Source organism: Gopherus flavomarginatus, chromosome 5 (assembly GCF_025201925.1).
Source record: "Gopherus flavomarginatus isolate rGopFla2 chromosome 5, rGopFla2.mat.asm, whole genome shotgun sequence".
NCBI lineage: Eukaryota > Metazoa > Chordata > Testudines > Testudinidae > Gopherus > Gopherus flavomarginatus.
The window spans coordinates 602,223-616,650 of record NC_066621.1 but is presented as its reverse complement, the minus strand read 5'-3'; the positions used below and the strand labels follow the sequence as shown (position 1 = coordinate 616,650).

At 66.2% G+C, this 14,428-nt stretch overlaps 2 protein-coding genes across 5 annotated transcripts in view; one reads left to right on the top strand and one right to left on the bottom strand.

Moving 5' to 3' along the window:
* The window catches only part of LOC127050841 (interleukin-27 subunit alpha-like), a 39,837-nt gene extending 38,125 nt beyond the window's left edge, over positions 1–1,712 (top strand). For all 4 annotated transcript variants that reach the window (XM_050952425.1, XM_050952424.1, XM_050952426.1 and 1 more), the window contains 2 exons: positions 368–517; positions 1,219–1,712. In XM_050952425.1, coding sequence (XP_050808382.1) covers positions 368–517; positions 1,219–1,410 — 342 coding nt within the window. In that variant the 3' untranslated portion in view covers positions 1,411–1,712. The remainder of the gene's footprint in view (positions 1–367; positions 518–1,218) is intronic.
* Positions 1,713–2,151: 439 nt separating this feature from the next.
* Positions 2,152–3,912, bottom strand: APOBR (apolipoprotein B receptor). The gene is made up of 3 exons (XM_050952440.1): positions 3,512–3,912; positions 3,059–3,279; positions 2,152–2,400 (listed from the first exon to the last, which is right to left on the bottom strand). Exons 1-3 carry the CDS (start codon positions 3,728–3,730, stop codon positions 2,331–2,333), a joined length of 510 nt encoding a protein of 169 aa, XP_050808397.1. The 5' UTR covers positions 3,731–3,912; the 3' UTR covers positions 2,152–2,330.
* Between the last annotated feature and the right edge of the window lie 10,516 nt (positions 3,913–14,428).

The following is a 14,428-nucleotide window of genomic DNA, read 5'->3' as shown; positions in this document are numbered from 1 at the left end:
CAGTGGGGTGCTGGGGAGTGGCTGGCGCTGACCCCCCCTCCCCGCTCCGGGTCCCCAGGCGCTGCAGCGGCTGCGGGAGATGAGGGGGGCGCTGGTGGCGTTTCAGGGCTACGTGGAGGTTCTGGGGCGCAGGGACGCCGGCCTGGCGCTGGGGAGAGGCGGGGGGCAGTGGGGGGCCGGGCGCAGTGGGGATGCTGAGGGGGCGGGGGCAGTGGGGGTGCTGGGGAGGGGCGGGGGGCAGTGGGCTGCTGGGGAGAGGCGGGGGGCAGTGGGGGGCCGGACGCAGTGGGGATGCTGAGGGGGCGGGGGCAGTGGGGTGCTGGGGAGTGGCTGGCGCTGACCCCCCCTCCCCGCTCCGGGTCCCCAGGCGCTGCAGCGGCTGCGGGAGATGAGGGGGGCGCTGGTGGCGTTTCAGGGCTACGTGGAGGTTCTGGGGCGCAGGGACCCCGGCCTGGCGCTGGGGCTGGAGGAAATCAGCCTGGATCTGCGGGACTTGACACACCACGTCGATTACCAGGTGCGGGCTGGAGGGGTTGTGGGGGGGCGGGTTGGCTCCCGGGTGGTGTCCGGGTTTGGTGCCCATGGGGGGCCGGCTCCCAGGCACAGCGCCCACAGGGGAAAACGGGGGGGGGCGGGCATGCAGGCGCGGCGCCCGCTGGGCGTTACGGGGAAGCTGGTGCCCGGGCACGGCGCCCACAGGGGAAACCGGGGGAGGCTGGCGCCCGTGGGAGGTAACGGGGTGCTGGTGCCCTGGCCTGGCACCCACAAGGGAAAACGGGGGGCTGGTGCCCGGGCACAGCGCCCGCGGGGGCCAACAGGGGGGCTGGCACCCTGGCCCCGTGCCCACCATGTAAAACAGGGGGACTGGCGCCTGGGTGCGGTGCCCAAGGGAGGTAATGGGGGCTGGCGCCCGCAGGGGAAAACTGGGGGGGCTGGCGCCCGGGCACGGCGCCCGCGGGGGGCAATGGGGGGGCTGGCACCCTGGCCCGGTGCCCACAGGGGAAAACAGGGGGGGCTGGCGCCCGGGTGCGGTGCCCAAGGGAGGTAATGGGGGCTGGCGTCCGCAGGGGAAAACGGGGGGGGGCTGGCACCTGGGAGCGGCGCCCGCGGGGGAAAACTGGGGGGGCTGGCACCCGGGCACGGCGCCCGCAGGAGGTAAAGTTGGGGGGGCCGGCACCCACCGGGCCTGTTTCTCACTCTCATCCCCGCTCTCCCCAGGTGTGCGGCTCTGGCCAGCCCGCCCCCCGGCTCCCGGGGCCCCCCGCTGCCCCCCGCATCCTGCAGCACCCCAGCGAATGGAGCAACCTGCAGGAGTCGTACCTGGTCCTGCGCGCCATGGAGACCTTCCTGGGCCGCGTCGTCCGGGACTTCACCCTGCTGCACATGGGGCGGGGCTGGGCCCCCCACTGATCCCCCCGGACCCTGCCCCCCAAAACACTAATCCCCGGGGTGACGCTGCTGCTCCCAGAGCCGGGCAGGGAACCCAGGCGTCCGGGCTCCCAGCAGCTCCCCCAGAGCAGGGCAGGGAACCCAGGCGTCCGTGCTCCCAGCCGGCCCCCCAGAGCCGGGCAGGGAACCCAGGCGTCCGGGCTCCCAGCAGCCCCTATGTTAATTTATATGAGTGGATTTTAATATATTATTTATTTTTTTGCTATTTATTACCAAGAAACGTGGTTTTTATTTATTGTTTGTAATAAAGTGACTAATGTGAAGAGTCTCGTTGTTTTCCCACAGCCAGGACGCCTGGGTTCTCTCCCAGCTCGGGGAGGGCAGGAGCCCGGACGCCTGGGTTCTCTCCCAGCTTGGGGAGGGCAGGAGCCCGGACGCCTGGATTCTCTCCCAGCTCGGGGAGGGCAGGAGCCCGGACGCCTGGGTTCTCTCGACTGGTTTCTCTTTTCCGTTCCCTGTTTCTGGATGACTCAGCCCCTCCTCATTCCCCTTCGCCCTGGCGGTTTCTGGGAACCTGGTGCTGACTGATACACGAAGTAAACAGAACCCACAAGGTGCTATTTTGGTAGGTCCTACAGGAACTCATGGGCTGTCAGGAGCATCTTCTTTCCTGGAACCTTCCCCACCCTTCAGCCTCTATGATTTTGGTAGGTCCTACAGGACCTGCGAGGTCCTGCCCCCCGCTCCCCGGTTCTACGCCCCACACTCCTTTCACGCGTCTTTTCTTTATTCCATGGTCCCCAGACACACCGATGCGGGTGGGGTGGTGGCCGGGACGCCTGGGTCCAATCCCAGGCAGCAGGGGGAGGGGGGTGTCCGGCCAGGAAATGGCACGAGCCCCTGCCCCCTCAGGGTCCCCAGCACGTGGGGGTGGGGCAGGGTCACTGGGGCGGGGGTCTGCGCAGACGAAACTTCAGCTCTGCCATCATGTTGGGGTGGGCGAGGCCGAAGCTGTGGGGCAGAGAGACCAGGAGGGGGTGAGGGGAGTGGCCACCAGGAGTAAGAGAACCCAGGAGTCCTGGTGCCCAGCCACCCCCAGCTCTAACCCAACAGCCCCCACTCCCCTCCCAGCCCCAGGGAGAGAACCCAGGAGTCCTGGCTCCCAGCCCCCCCTGCTCTGACCCACCAGCCCCCCCACCCCCTGCTCTAACCCAACAGCCCCCACTCCCCTCCCAGAGCCAGGAGAGAACCCAGGAGTCCTGGCTCCCAGCCCCCCAGCTCTAACCCACCAGCCCCCCCACCCCCCGCTCTAACCACCTGCCCCCACTCCCCTCCCAGAACCAGGGAGAGAACCCAGGAGTCCTGGCTCCCAGCCCCCCCCCCGCAGCTCTAACCCACCAGCCCCCACTCCCCTCCCAGCCCCAGGGAGAGAACCCAGGAGTCCTGGCTCCCGGCCCCCACCCCTGCTCTAACCACCTGCCCCCACTCCCCTCCCAGAGCCAGGGAGAGAACCCAGGAGTCCTGGCTCCCAGCCCCCCAGCTCTAACCCACCAGCCCCCCCACCCCCCGCTCTAACCACCTGCCCCCACTCCCCTCCCAGAGCCAGGGAGAGAACCCAGGAGTCCTGGCTTCCCCCCCCCAACAGCCTCCCTCCTTCGCTGCTCCTTACCCAGCATGCCCTGGGAGCTGCCTCCTGGGTGTCTGTGGCTGGTGGAGGGTGGGGGGCAGGAAGCCCCCTGGGGGGCCTGGCTCCTGGGGGGGCTGGGGCAGGGTCTCGGGCGGGGCCCCCCCAGGGGGTCTCTGTGCCCGGAGGCTGGGCGCCCGGCGCACTGACCCCTTCCTCCGCAGCAGCACCCGGCTCCTCTGGGCACTCACGTCCAGGGGGGAGACCTGGGGGGAGGAGATGTGAGGGGGGGGCTCTGCACCAAGGACGCCCCGCTGTCCCCCCGCCAGCCTCCCCAGGGCCCCTCACTGCCCCCAGCCCCTCCCACCCCCCCCAACCAGCCCCTGCCCCCCAGCCCCCCTCCCTGGGACCCCTCCCTCAACCCTACCGCACACCCAGGACCCCGCTCCCCACCTAGAGCCCCTCCCCCCTCCCTAAATCCCTCACTGCCCCACTCACCACTCCGGGCTCCGGCAGGGGGGTCTGGGCGCCATCTGGGAGCTCAAGGTGGGGGATGGGGCAGAGGGGGGCGTCCCCCGAGCCCTCCCCTGGGGCCCCATGGCATCTACTGCCCTCCCCCTGGACCCCTCCCTGGGGCCAGCGCCCCCCCCAAGCTCCTTCCCCCTCCCTCTGGGTCCCCAGCCAGATGCTGCTCCCCCCACCCCCCACTTGCTCCATGGGGGCCCCTGGTGAGCTGATGTCCCCCTCGGGGTCCCCCTCCTCCTCCCCACGGGCCCCTACCCTGGTCCTGTGTCCACCTGGCTCCCCCTCCCAGGGCCCCCCCTCTGGCCTCTCCTCTTCCTGCTCCCCCTGGGTCTGCAGCTGGGGGCTGCCCCCCCTCGGCTCCCCCTCCCCTACGGGTTCCCCCTCCCCCTCCCCACAGGGCTCCCCCTTCCCCCTCAGCTCCCCCTCCCACTCCTCCCCCACCCCTACGGGTTCCCCCTTCGGTTCCCCCTCTCCCATCCCTACGGGTTCCCCCTCCTCCTCCTCCACCCCTGTGGGGTCCCCCTCCCCCCTCAGCTCCCCCTCCCCCTTCTCCCACACCCCTACGGGTTCCCCCTTCGGTTCCCCCTCTCCCATCCCTACGGGTTCCCCCTCCTCCTCCTCCACCCCTGTGGGGTCCCCCTCCCCCCTCAGTTCCCCCTCCCCCTTCTCCCACACCCCTACGGGTTCCCCCTTCGGTTCCCCCTCTCCCATCCCTACGGGTTCCCCCTCCCCCTCCTCCCCCACCCCTATGGGTTCCCCCTCCCCCCTCAGCTCCCCCTCCCACTCCTCCCCCACCCCTACGGGTTCCCCCTTCGGTTCCCCCTCTCCCATCCCTACGGGTTCCCCCTCCCCCTCCTCCCCCACCCCTACGGGTTCCCCCTCCCCCCTCAGCTCCCCCTCCCACTCCTCCCCCACCCCTACGGGTTCCCCTTTCAGCTCCCCCTCCCCTATCCCTATGGGTTCCCCCTCCCCTTTGGGCTCTTCCTCCTCCCCCTCCCCACAGGGCTCCCCCTCCTCCTCGTTCCCCTCTCCCATCCCTACGGGTTCCCCCTTCGGTTCCCCCTCTCCCATCCCTACGGGTTCCCCCTCCTCCTCCCCCACCCCTATTGGTTCCCCCTCCCCCCTCAGCTCCCCCTCCCCCTCCTCCCACACCCCTACGGGTTCCCCCTTTCGGTTCCCCCTCTCCCATCCCTACGGGTTCCCCCTCCTCCTCCCCCACCCCTATTGGTTCCCCCTCCCCCCCCTCAGCTCCCCCTCCCCCTCCTCCCACACCCCTACGGGTTCCCCCTTCGGTTCCCCCTCTCCCATCCCTACGGGTTCCCCCTCCTCCTCCCCCACCCCTATTGGTTCCCCCTCCCCCCTCAGCTCCCCCTCCCCCTCCTCCCACACCCCTACGGGTTCCCCCTCCCCTTTCAGCTCCCCCTCCCCTATCCCTATGGGCTCCCCCTCCCCTCGCTCCACCACCCCTACGGGTTCCTCGTCCCCCTTCAGCTCCCCCTCCCCGTCCTTCCCCACTCCTACGGGTTCCCCCATCCCCTCCCCCCTCAGCTCCCCCTCCTCATCGTCCCACACCCCTTTGGGTGCCCCCTCCCCACTAGGCTCCTCCTCCCCCTTCTCTTCCTCTACCCAGAAGCTTCCCCCTTCCTCACACTCCCCCTGAGCCCCCAGCCAGACACTGCCCCCCTGGGGGTCCCCCTCTCTTTCTCGACCCTCCTGCCCATTGTCTGACTGGGGGCTGCCCCCTCTGAACCCCACAGCCCCGTCCCCTTCCTCGCACTCCCCAATGGGGGTTCCCAACTCCTGGCTGCCTCCCTGCACCCCCAGCCAGAGGCTGCCCCTCCCGAAGTCCCTCTTCTCTGCCTGGCTCCCCAGCTGGGGGCTGCTCCCCCCTGGCAGCCCCTCCCAGCCCCTCTCCTCCCCAGGCCAGAGGCTGCCAGCCCCAGGGCCCCATTGGGTGTTGCTCCCCCCAAGGCCTCCCTCCTCCATGGGGCTGGCCCCCACAGTTCCCCCCTCCTTCTCAGCCTTGAGGCAGGGGCTCCCCCTGGGCTCCCTCTGCTCCTCCAGCCAGATGCGGCCAGTCTCATGGGCCCCTCCCTGGGCACGACTCCCTGGAAGCCCCCCCTCCTCGGGCCCTTCCCCCTCCATCGGGGCCCTCTGCCAGATGCTGCGCCCCACTCCCCACCCCTCCTTGCTGGCCAGGGGCAGGGCTGGGGGGCCGGGCTCCCGGCTGAGGGAGGGGCTGGGGGGCAGTGTCTGTCCCCCTGGGGCTGTCACCTCCCCACTTCCAGGCTCCAGGCTCACAGCCCCCGGCCCTGTGGGGAGAGAAGGGAGGGACAGGTCAGACACACCTGCCCTGCCCCACAACTCCCCGACCCCTTGCACCGCTGACCGCCCTTGAACCTTCCAGCCCCCAACGTTGTGCCCCCATGGCACCCCCCAGCCCCCACTCACGTGACCAGAGGGGGTGGGGGGTGTCCTGGTCTGACTCAGACCCCATGCGGGCTCCAGACCCCCTCAGCACCGTGTGGCCCCCCTGGGGGGTGGGGTCTCGGGTATCTGGGGGCACCTGTGGGGAAAGACAGTGGTGAGGGGGGGCAAACTCCAGTGGGGAAGCACCCAGGCACCTGCCCCCAACGTACCTGCAGGGCCGGGTGTCCAGCGTCCTCATGCTGCCTCCTCAGCACCTCCTCCCTGCAGGGGAGAAAGAGAGGTGAGGCCTGCCCCCCGTGCCAGGTGAGGGGTCCCCATGTGCCCAGCTCCCCCCAGAGGGGCTGCGTCCCAGGGCTGGGCGAGGGGTCCCCGTGTGCCCAGCCCCCCGCCCCAGAGGGGCCAGGGGTCCCCGTGTGCCCAGCTCCCCCCAGAGGGGCTGCGTCCCAGGGCTGGGTGAGGGGTCCCCGTGTGCCCAGCCCCCCGCCCCAGAGGGGCCGGGGTCCCCGTGTGCCCAGCTCCCCCCAGAGGGGCTGTGTCCCAGGGCTGGGCGAGGGGTCCCTGTGTACCCAGCCCCCCTCAGAGGGGCTGCGTCCAAGGGCCGGGTGAGGGGTCCCCAAGTGCCCAGCCCCCCGCCCCAGAGGGGCCAGGGGTCCCCGTGTGCCCAGCTCCCCCCAGAGGGGCTGCGTCCCAGGGCTGGGCGAGGGGTCCCCGTGTGCCCAGCCCCCCGCCCCAGAGGGGCCAGGGGTCCCTGTGTACCCAGCTCCCCCCAGAGGGGCTGTGTCCCAGGGCTGGGCGAGGGGTCCCTGTGTACCCAGCCCCCCTCAGAGGGGCTGCGTCCAAGGGCCGGGTGAGGGGTCCCCAAGTGCCCAGCCCCCCGCCCCAGAGGGGCCAGGGGTCCCCGTGTGCCCAGCTCCCACCAGAGGAGCTGCGTCCCAGGGCTGGGCGAGGGGTCCCCGTGTGCCCAGCCCCCCGCCCCAGAGGGGCCAGGGGTCCCTGTGTACCCAGCCCCCTCAGAGATGCTGCGTCCCAGGGCTGGGCAAGGCATCCCCGTGTGCCCAGCCACTCACCCCTGCCCCAGAGGGGCTGTGTGTGATGAAGTGGGAAGCATCTTATTTTTTTCTCTGAAGAGTGCGTGCCTCAGTTTCCCCTGTGTGTTACTCAAGTGTTTTGGGGTGGGATGAGGGTGTGTGATCGTTGCAGTGCCCCCCAGTGGGCAGGTGTGACTGCGACTGGCTGCCTGGGACAGAGAATGGCCGACACTGTCACCTGGCAGGCGATGGCCGGGCCCATCCTCTGCAAGGACCAGCCGGGGTGTCGGTGCTGAGCTGGTGACCTGCAGGCCCAGGAAGGTGACAAAGGACCAAGGAGGGGAACAGGGGGCCTGGGGCCAGGCAGCTGGAACTGGCAGGCTGCTGTTTGGGATTCAGAGGGGGCGTTTCAGGGGCACCAGGCCCGGGGTCCCCCCCGAGATGGACAATGCTGGTGCTAACGCCCTGTCCTACGCTGGCTTCCTGTCGACTAATGACCCGTCTGTCACACACTGGCTGGGAGTCCTGGCTGGCTGCTGAGTGGGGGGCAGGGCCCCTCCGGCTGCCCCAGGGCCCCATCCAGGGGGCTCGCTGCAGGGAGCTTACGGGCTGAACGGGGGGCTGGGTGCTCTCAGGTCGGACCCAGGAAGCACCATAGCTGAGCCGGCTCCTTGCCCTGGACAGCGAGCCCTGAGGGGTGTCGGGCCCCCTTAGAGTCCTGGCCAGCTTCACACAGAGCAGTTCCAGAGACCAGGCCTGTGACTCCATCACAACTGGTGGCAGCGGTGGGATGTGCACCCTGTGGCTGGCTGGCTGGCTGGCTGCTGAGGGCATGTCACATGATGACGGGGAGTCAGGGCCCTGCACCCCCCACTTCCTGCAATTCACCGGGACTCTCAGCCAGCCAGGAAAGCAGAAAGTGTATTTAGTCGACAGGGACACAGGCCAGGACAGGTCTTGCAGGCACAGACAACAGGATCCCCCAGTTAGGTCCATCTGGGGGGCCAGGGAGGCCAGAACCCCGTCTGGCCCCCCCTCCATTTCCACAGCCAGCTCCAAACTGAAACTCTCCAGTCCCTCCTCTGCCTTTGTCCAGCTTCTGGGGCAGAAGGTGTCACCTGCCCCCCCCGGGGGGTCAGCTTACGTGCTGGCTGTCAAGTATCATCCCTCACTGAAGTCACCCCCCCGGTATCCCACCACCATCCAGCACCAGTGCAGACAGTCCCAGTAAAACTCCCCTGCAACATCCCCACGTCAATCTGCCCCACTTCCTGCTCCATCACATTTCTCCCCCCTTCGAGACTGAACTGAGCGGGGTCACTCTGCCCAGTGACCTGGGGAAATTCAGGGCCCCCTCTCCGGGACAACGCATCCGCTGTCAGGTTGGCACTTCCCTTCACATGGACCACGTCCATGTCATAGTCCTGCAGGAGCAGGCTCCACCTCAGGAGCTTGGCGTTGGCTCCTTTCATCTGGTGCAGCCAGGTCAGGGGAGAGTGGTCGGTGTACACGGTGAAGTGTCGCCCAAAGAGATATGGCTCTAGCTTCTTAAGGGCCCACACCATGACCAGGCATTCCTTCTCGATGGCTGCGTAGCTTTGTTCCCGGGGTAGCAGCTTCTTACTCAGGTACACGATGGGGTGTCTCTCCCCCTTTTCATCCTCCTGCATTAACACCGGCCCCAGTCCCGTGTCTGAGGCGTCGGTGAACACCATAAAGGGTTTGTCAAAATCTGGGTTTGTCAGAACTGGGCCACTAACCGGAGCCTCCTTCAGCGCCCGGAAAGCCTCCTGGCACTGCTCAGTCCAGATCACCTTGTCTGGCTTCCCCTTTTTGAACAGTTCAGTGATGGGGCCGGCTATGGCACTAAAGTGGGGCACGAACCTTCGATAGTACCCCGCCATCCCACTAAAGGCCTGGACCTGCTTTTTGGTTTGGGGGCAGGCCAGTCTCTGATCACCTCCACCTTGGCTGGTTCCGGCTTCAGGCAGCCGCTCCCCACCCGATGGCCCAGGTAAGATACTTCAGCCATCCCCACCTTGCACTTCTCAGCCTTTACTGTTAACCCAGCCTTTCGGAGTCGGTTCAGCACTTGTTTAACCTGGGACATGTGGTCCTCCCAGGTCTGGCTGAAGACGCAGATGTCGTCAATATACGCCACGGCAAAACTCTCCATCCCCCCTCAGTAGCTGATCCACCAGGCGCTGGAAGGTGGCCGGTGCTCCCTTGAGGCCGAAGGGCAGGGTCAGAAACTCGTAGCGCCCCAGAGGGGTGATAATGGCCGATTTCAGCCTGGCATCTGCGTCCAGCGGCACTTGCCAGTAGCCTTTGGTAAGATCCATAGTGGTGAGGTACCGTGCACCTCCCAGCTTGTCTAGGAGCTCGTCAGGCCGGGGCATAGGGTAGGCATCAGATACGGTGATGGCATTGAGCTTTCGATAGTCCACACAGAACCGGATTGACCCATCCTTCTTGGGGACCAGCACCACTGGCGAGGCCCAAGGGCTGGAAGACGGCTGGATCACTCCCAAAGTCAGCATGTCCCTGACCTCTCTTTCAAGATCCTGGGCAGTTTTACCAGTGACCCGAAAAGGGGAGCATCTTATAGGGGGATGTGACCCGTTCTGCACCCGGTGGACAGTCAAATTAGTGCGTCCAGGCTGGTTGGAAAACAGCTGTCGGTACAGATGTAGCACCCCCCTGATCTCAGCGTGCTGGCCCGGGGTCAGCTGATCAGAGAGGGGAATTGCCTCCAGGGGGGAACAGCTTTTGTCCCAGGGAATAGATCCACTAAAGGATCTGTGATGAAGTGGGGGGTTTTCTTGGTTTTTCCATGTTTTCCAGGGGGTTGCATGCAGGGGGGTGGGACTCAGCGTCCCCAGGTGTTACTGGTTTAACGAGGGGAGGGGAGAGGGAGTTGTGGGTACAGAGGACCGGAGAAGGAACTTGGGACCCCAGTCGATGGCCTGGAGGATGGAGACCCCAGTGACTGGTGACCTGGTGACCCAGAGACCCAGCTCAGGAGTCACAGCTGGTTCTGGCCAGTGGGGGACAATGGGCTGCGGGGACAGGACCCCGGTGACCTGACCAGCCGGCTCCGGCCAGAGAGGCCAGAGGGGGGCTGAGAGGGGAGGAGACCCAGGCCTGCCTGTTTACGACCCTGTTTCCCTGGAGAGAAGCCAGTGGACAGAGGGGGCTTGGGGCCGGGGATATCGGAGGCCCAGCTGGGAAGCAGGGGGGCTCAGGGCTGGAGAGGGGGAGCAGGCAGAGCCCCCCTGGCTGCAGGGGGACTGGGATGTGCTGGGCTGAGGGAGGCCAGGCCAGAGGCTGGAGAGTTTCCTGTGCTGGGTTCAACCCTCAATAAACCCTCCTGTGTTATGCTGGGGGAGAGTCGCTGGGGGCTAGCGAAGTGGGGTGGGAATTATCCCCTTCGGGGGCGAGGAGGCCCCGGGGGCCCAGAGCGAGGGGACTCCCTGAGGGGGCCCACGGCAGAGACAGAGGTGCTGCGGCTCAGAGAGGTGCGGCTCCAGGAGATGGAGGCGCCTGACCCCGAGAGAGAGGGGACCCCTGAGAAGGGCTGTCGCACTGAAAGGGACACCCCCCATGGACCCCATGGGGCCACGAGTGGGCACAATCTGTGAGTCCGTGACATCATCTCCGGCCAACACCACAGTCCTGCGGGGGGAGCGATCGCTCAGTGCTTGGAGCATTGGCCTGCTAAAGCCAGGGGGGTGAGGGGGCCACTCAGGGATCTGGGGCAAAAATCTGTCCGGGGATTGGTCCTGCCTTGAGAAAGGGGGCTGCGCAGGGACCCCGGCTGGGACCCCGGGACGCCCCACTCCCCTCCTGCCTAGCGCCGGGGCTGAGTCCCCTCACCCTGCACAGGGACCCCGGCTGGGACCCCGGGATGCCCCACTCCCCCCTACCCAGTGCTGGGGCTGGGACCCTGGGACGGCCCCTTCCCCTCCCCCAGCACCAGGGCTGGGACCCCAGGATGCCCCACTCCTCTCCCCCCCCGCGTTGGGCCTGGGATCCCGGGACACTGGGGTCCCGGTGCTGGGTGAGGTGTCCCTGTGTGCCCAGCCCCGACCCCCTCTCATTACCCATAATGCTCTGGGTCTCTTTCCCCATATCCGCCTGTTGGCACCCCCTTGGGGTGGTTGGGGGAGTCAGTCTCCCCGCTTTTCCCATGAGCCTCTGCGCCTGGGTGCGCCTGGTCCCCGAAGAGGTAGGTGGAGAAGCTGGAGACGTAATTCTGGGGGGAGGCGCGAGGCTGAATGGGGCTGGCCCTGGGGGGGCAGAATGGCCCCCCGAGAGACCCCCAGCCCCTGCCATGCTCCTCCCCCTGTCTCCCCCTCCTCTGGTCCCCACCACCCTGCCCACCCCCACCTCCCTCCTGCCCCCCATCCACCCCAGCCCTGCCCCTCTGTCTGTCCCCCCTGCTCTCCACCACCCTACTCGCCCCCACATCCCTCCTACTCCCCATCCGCCCCAGCCCTGCCCCTCCATCTGTCCCCCCTGTTATAAACAGATAGCTAAGGGTTAATGTTCTTCTACCTGTAAAGGGTTAACACAGGGAACCAAACACCTGACCACAGGACCAATCAGGAAACGAGACTTTTTCAAATCTGGGTGGAGGGAAGTTTTGGGTGGGAGTTCTTTGTTTTTTGTTTTGGGTCTGACCCTTTTGGCTCTGAGAGTGTTTTTTTTATTTTCTGGCTTTTTTATTTTCTGTTTTCAAGTTGTAAGTACAAGGATAGTAAGGCAATAGGTTTATATTGGTTTTTTTTTGTATTTACATGTGTGTAGTTGCTGAAGTGTTTTAAATTGTATTTTTTTTGGATAAGGCTGTTTATTCATTTCTTCCCTTTAAGCAATTGACCCTGTATATTGCCACCTTGATACAGAGCCTATTTTTAATGTCCTTTTTTCTTTCTTTTTATATAAAGCTTTCTTTTTAAGACCTGTCGGAGTTTTTCTTTAGTGGGGACTCCAGGGAATTGAGTCTGCAGCTCACCAGGGAATTGGTGGGAGGAAGAAGTCAGAGGGAAAATCTCTTTGTGTTAGATTTCCTAAGCCTGACTTTGCATACCCTCTGAGTGAGGGGGGCAGAGAGACGAGCTCTCGGTACTTGTGTTTCCAGGACTGGAAGCAGGGAATCTCCTAGGGTCATCCAGGGACGGGAGCCTGAGAGGAAGTACCAAGGAAACAAGGGGAGGGGGTTATTTCCCTTTGTTGTAAGACTCAAGGCATCTCAGGGTATGTCTACATCTACAATTTTGCAGCGCTGGTTGTTACAGCTGTATTAGTACAGCTGTATAGGGCCAGCGCTGCAGAGTGGCCACACTTACAGCAACCAGCGCTGCAAGTGGTGTTAGATGTGGCCACACTGCAGCGCTGTTGGGCGGCTTCAAGGGGGGTTCGGAGAACGCGAGAGCAAACCGGGGAAGGAGACCTGCTTGCTCGGGGGTTCGGGGAACGCGAGAGCAAACCGGGGAAGGAGACCTGCTTGCTCGGGGGTTAGGGGAACGCGAGAGCAAACCGGGGAAGGAGACCTGCTTCCCCGCGATTTGCTCTCGCGTTCCCCGAACCCCCCTGCAAACCGCAGGGAAGGAGACCTGCTTGCTCGGGGGTTAGGGGAACGCGAGAGCAAACCGGGGAAGGAGACCTGCTTGATTACCAGAGGCTTCCTCAGGTATGCTGGGATACCTGCTTATTCCACGGAGGTCAAGAAAAGCGCTGGTAAGTGTCTACACTTGATTACCAGCGCTGGATCACCAGCGCTGGATCCTCTACACCCGAGACAAAACGGGAGTACGGCCAGCGCTGCAAACAGGGAGTTGCAGCGCTGGTGGTGCCCTGCAGATGTGTACACCTCCTAAGTTGCAGCGCTGTAACCCCCTCACCAGCGCTGCAACTTTGTGATGTAGACAAGCCCTGAGTCTGGGGGTCCCCCAGGGAAGGTTTTGGGGAGACCACAGTGCCTAGCTAGATTAGAAAGCCAGGAGATAGAAAAAACACTCTCAGAGCCGAGAGGGTCAGACCCAAAACAAAGAACTCACACCCCAAAACTTCCCTCCACCCAGATTTGAAAAAGTCTCGTTTCCTGATTGGTCCTTTGGTCAGGTGTTTGGTTCCCTGTGTTAACCCTTTACAGGTAAGAGAACATTAACCCTTAGCTATCTGTTTATAACCCCCCCTGCTCCCCACCCCCACCTCCCTCCTGCCCCCCATCCGCCCCAGCCCTGCCCCCATCTGTCCCCCTCCCCTGCTCCCCACCACCCTGCCCGCCCCCACCTCCCTCCTGCCCCCCATCCGCCCCAGCCCTGCCCCCATCTGTCCCCCTCCCCTGCTCCCCACCACTCTGCCCGCCCCCACCTCCCTCCTGCCCCCCATCCGCCCCAGCCCTGCCCCCATCTGTCCCCCCTCCCCTGCTCCCCACCACCCTGCCCGCCCCCACCTCCCTCCTGCCCCCCATCCGCCCCAGCCCTGCCCCCATCTGTCCCCCTCCCCTGCTCCCCACCACTCTGCCCGCCCCCACCTCCCTCCTGCCCCCCATCCGCCCCAGCCCTGCCCCCATCTGTCCCCCTCCTCTGCTCCCCACCACTCTGCCCGCCCCCACCTCCCTCCTGCCCGCCATCCGCCCCAGCCCTGCCCCCATCTGTCCCTCTCCTCTGCTCCCCACCACCCTGCCCGCCCCCACCTCCCTCCTGCCCCCCATCCGCCCCAGCCCTGCCCCCATCTGTCCCCCTCCTCTGCTCCCCACCACCCTGCCCGCCCCACCTCCCTCCTGCCCCCCATCCGCCCCAGCCCTGTCCCCCATCTGTCCCCTCTGCTCCCCACCACCCTGCCTGCCCGCACCTCCCTCCTGCCCCACATCCGCCCCAGCCCTGCCCTCATCTGTCCCCCTCCTCTGCTCCCCACCACCCTGCCCGCCCCCACCTCCCTCCTGCCCGCCATCCGCCCCAGCCCTGCCCCCATCTGTCCCCCTCCTCTGCTCCCCACCACCCTGCCCGCCCCAGCCTCCCTCCTGCCCCCCATCCACCCCAGCCCTGCCCCATCTGTCCCCCCTGCTCCCCACCACCCTGCCGACCGCCACCTCCCTCCTGCCCCCCATCCACCCCAGCCCTGCCCCCATCTGTCCCCTCTGCTCCCCATCACCCCACTCACCCCCACCTCCCTCCTGCCTCCCATCCGCCCCAGCCCTGCCCCCATCTGTCCCCCTCCCCTGCTCCCCACCACTCTGCCCGCCCCCACCTCCCTCCTGCCCCCCATCCGCCCCAGCCCTGCCCCCATCTGTCCCCTCTGCTCCCCACCACCCTGCCCACCCCCCACCTCCCTCCTGCCCCCCATGTGCCCCAGCCCTGCCCCCATCTGTCCCTCTCCTCTGCTCCCCACCACCCTACCCACCCCCACCTCCCTCCTGCCCCCA

What these genes read in the sequence shown, in the direction of transcription:
- APOBR (XM_050952440.1), bottom strand. Translation starts at nt 3,730, where the DNA reads ATGGAGCAAGTGGGGGGTGGGGGGAGCAGCATCTGGCTGGGGACCCAG. An exon ending in CCCTGCCGGAGCCCGGAGTG is followed by an intron (nt 3,280 to 3,511) that starts GTGAGTGGGGCA and finishes TCCTCCCCCCAG; the next exon opens with GTCTCCCCCCTGGACGTGAG. An exon ending in CAGCTCCCAGGGCATGCTGG is followed by an intron (nt 2,401 to 3,058) that starts GTAAGGAGCAGC and finishes TCTGCCCCACAG; the next exon opens with CTTCGGCCTCGCCCACCCCA.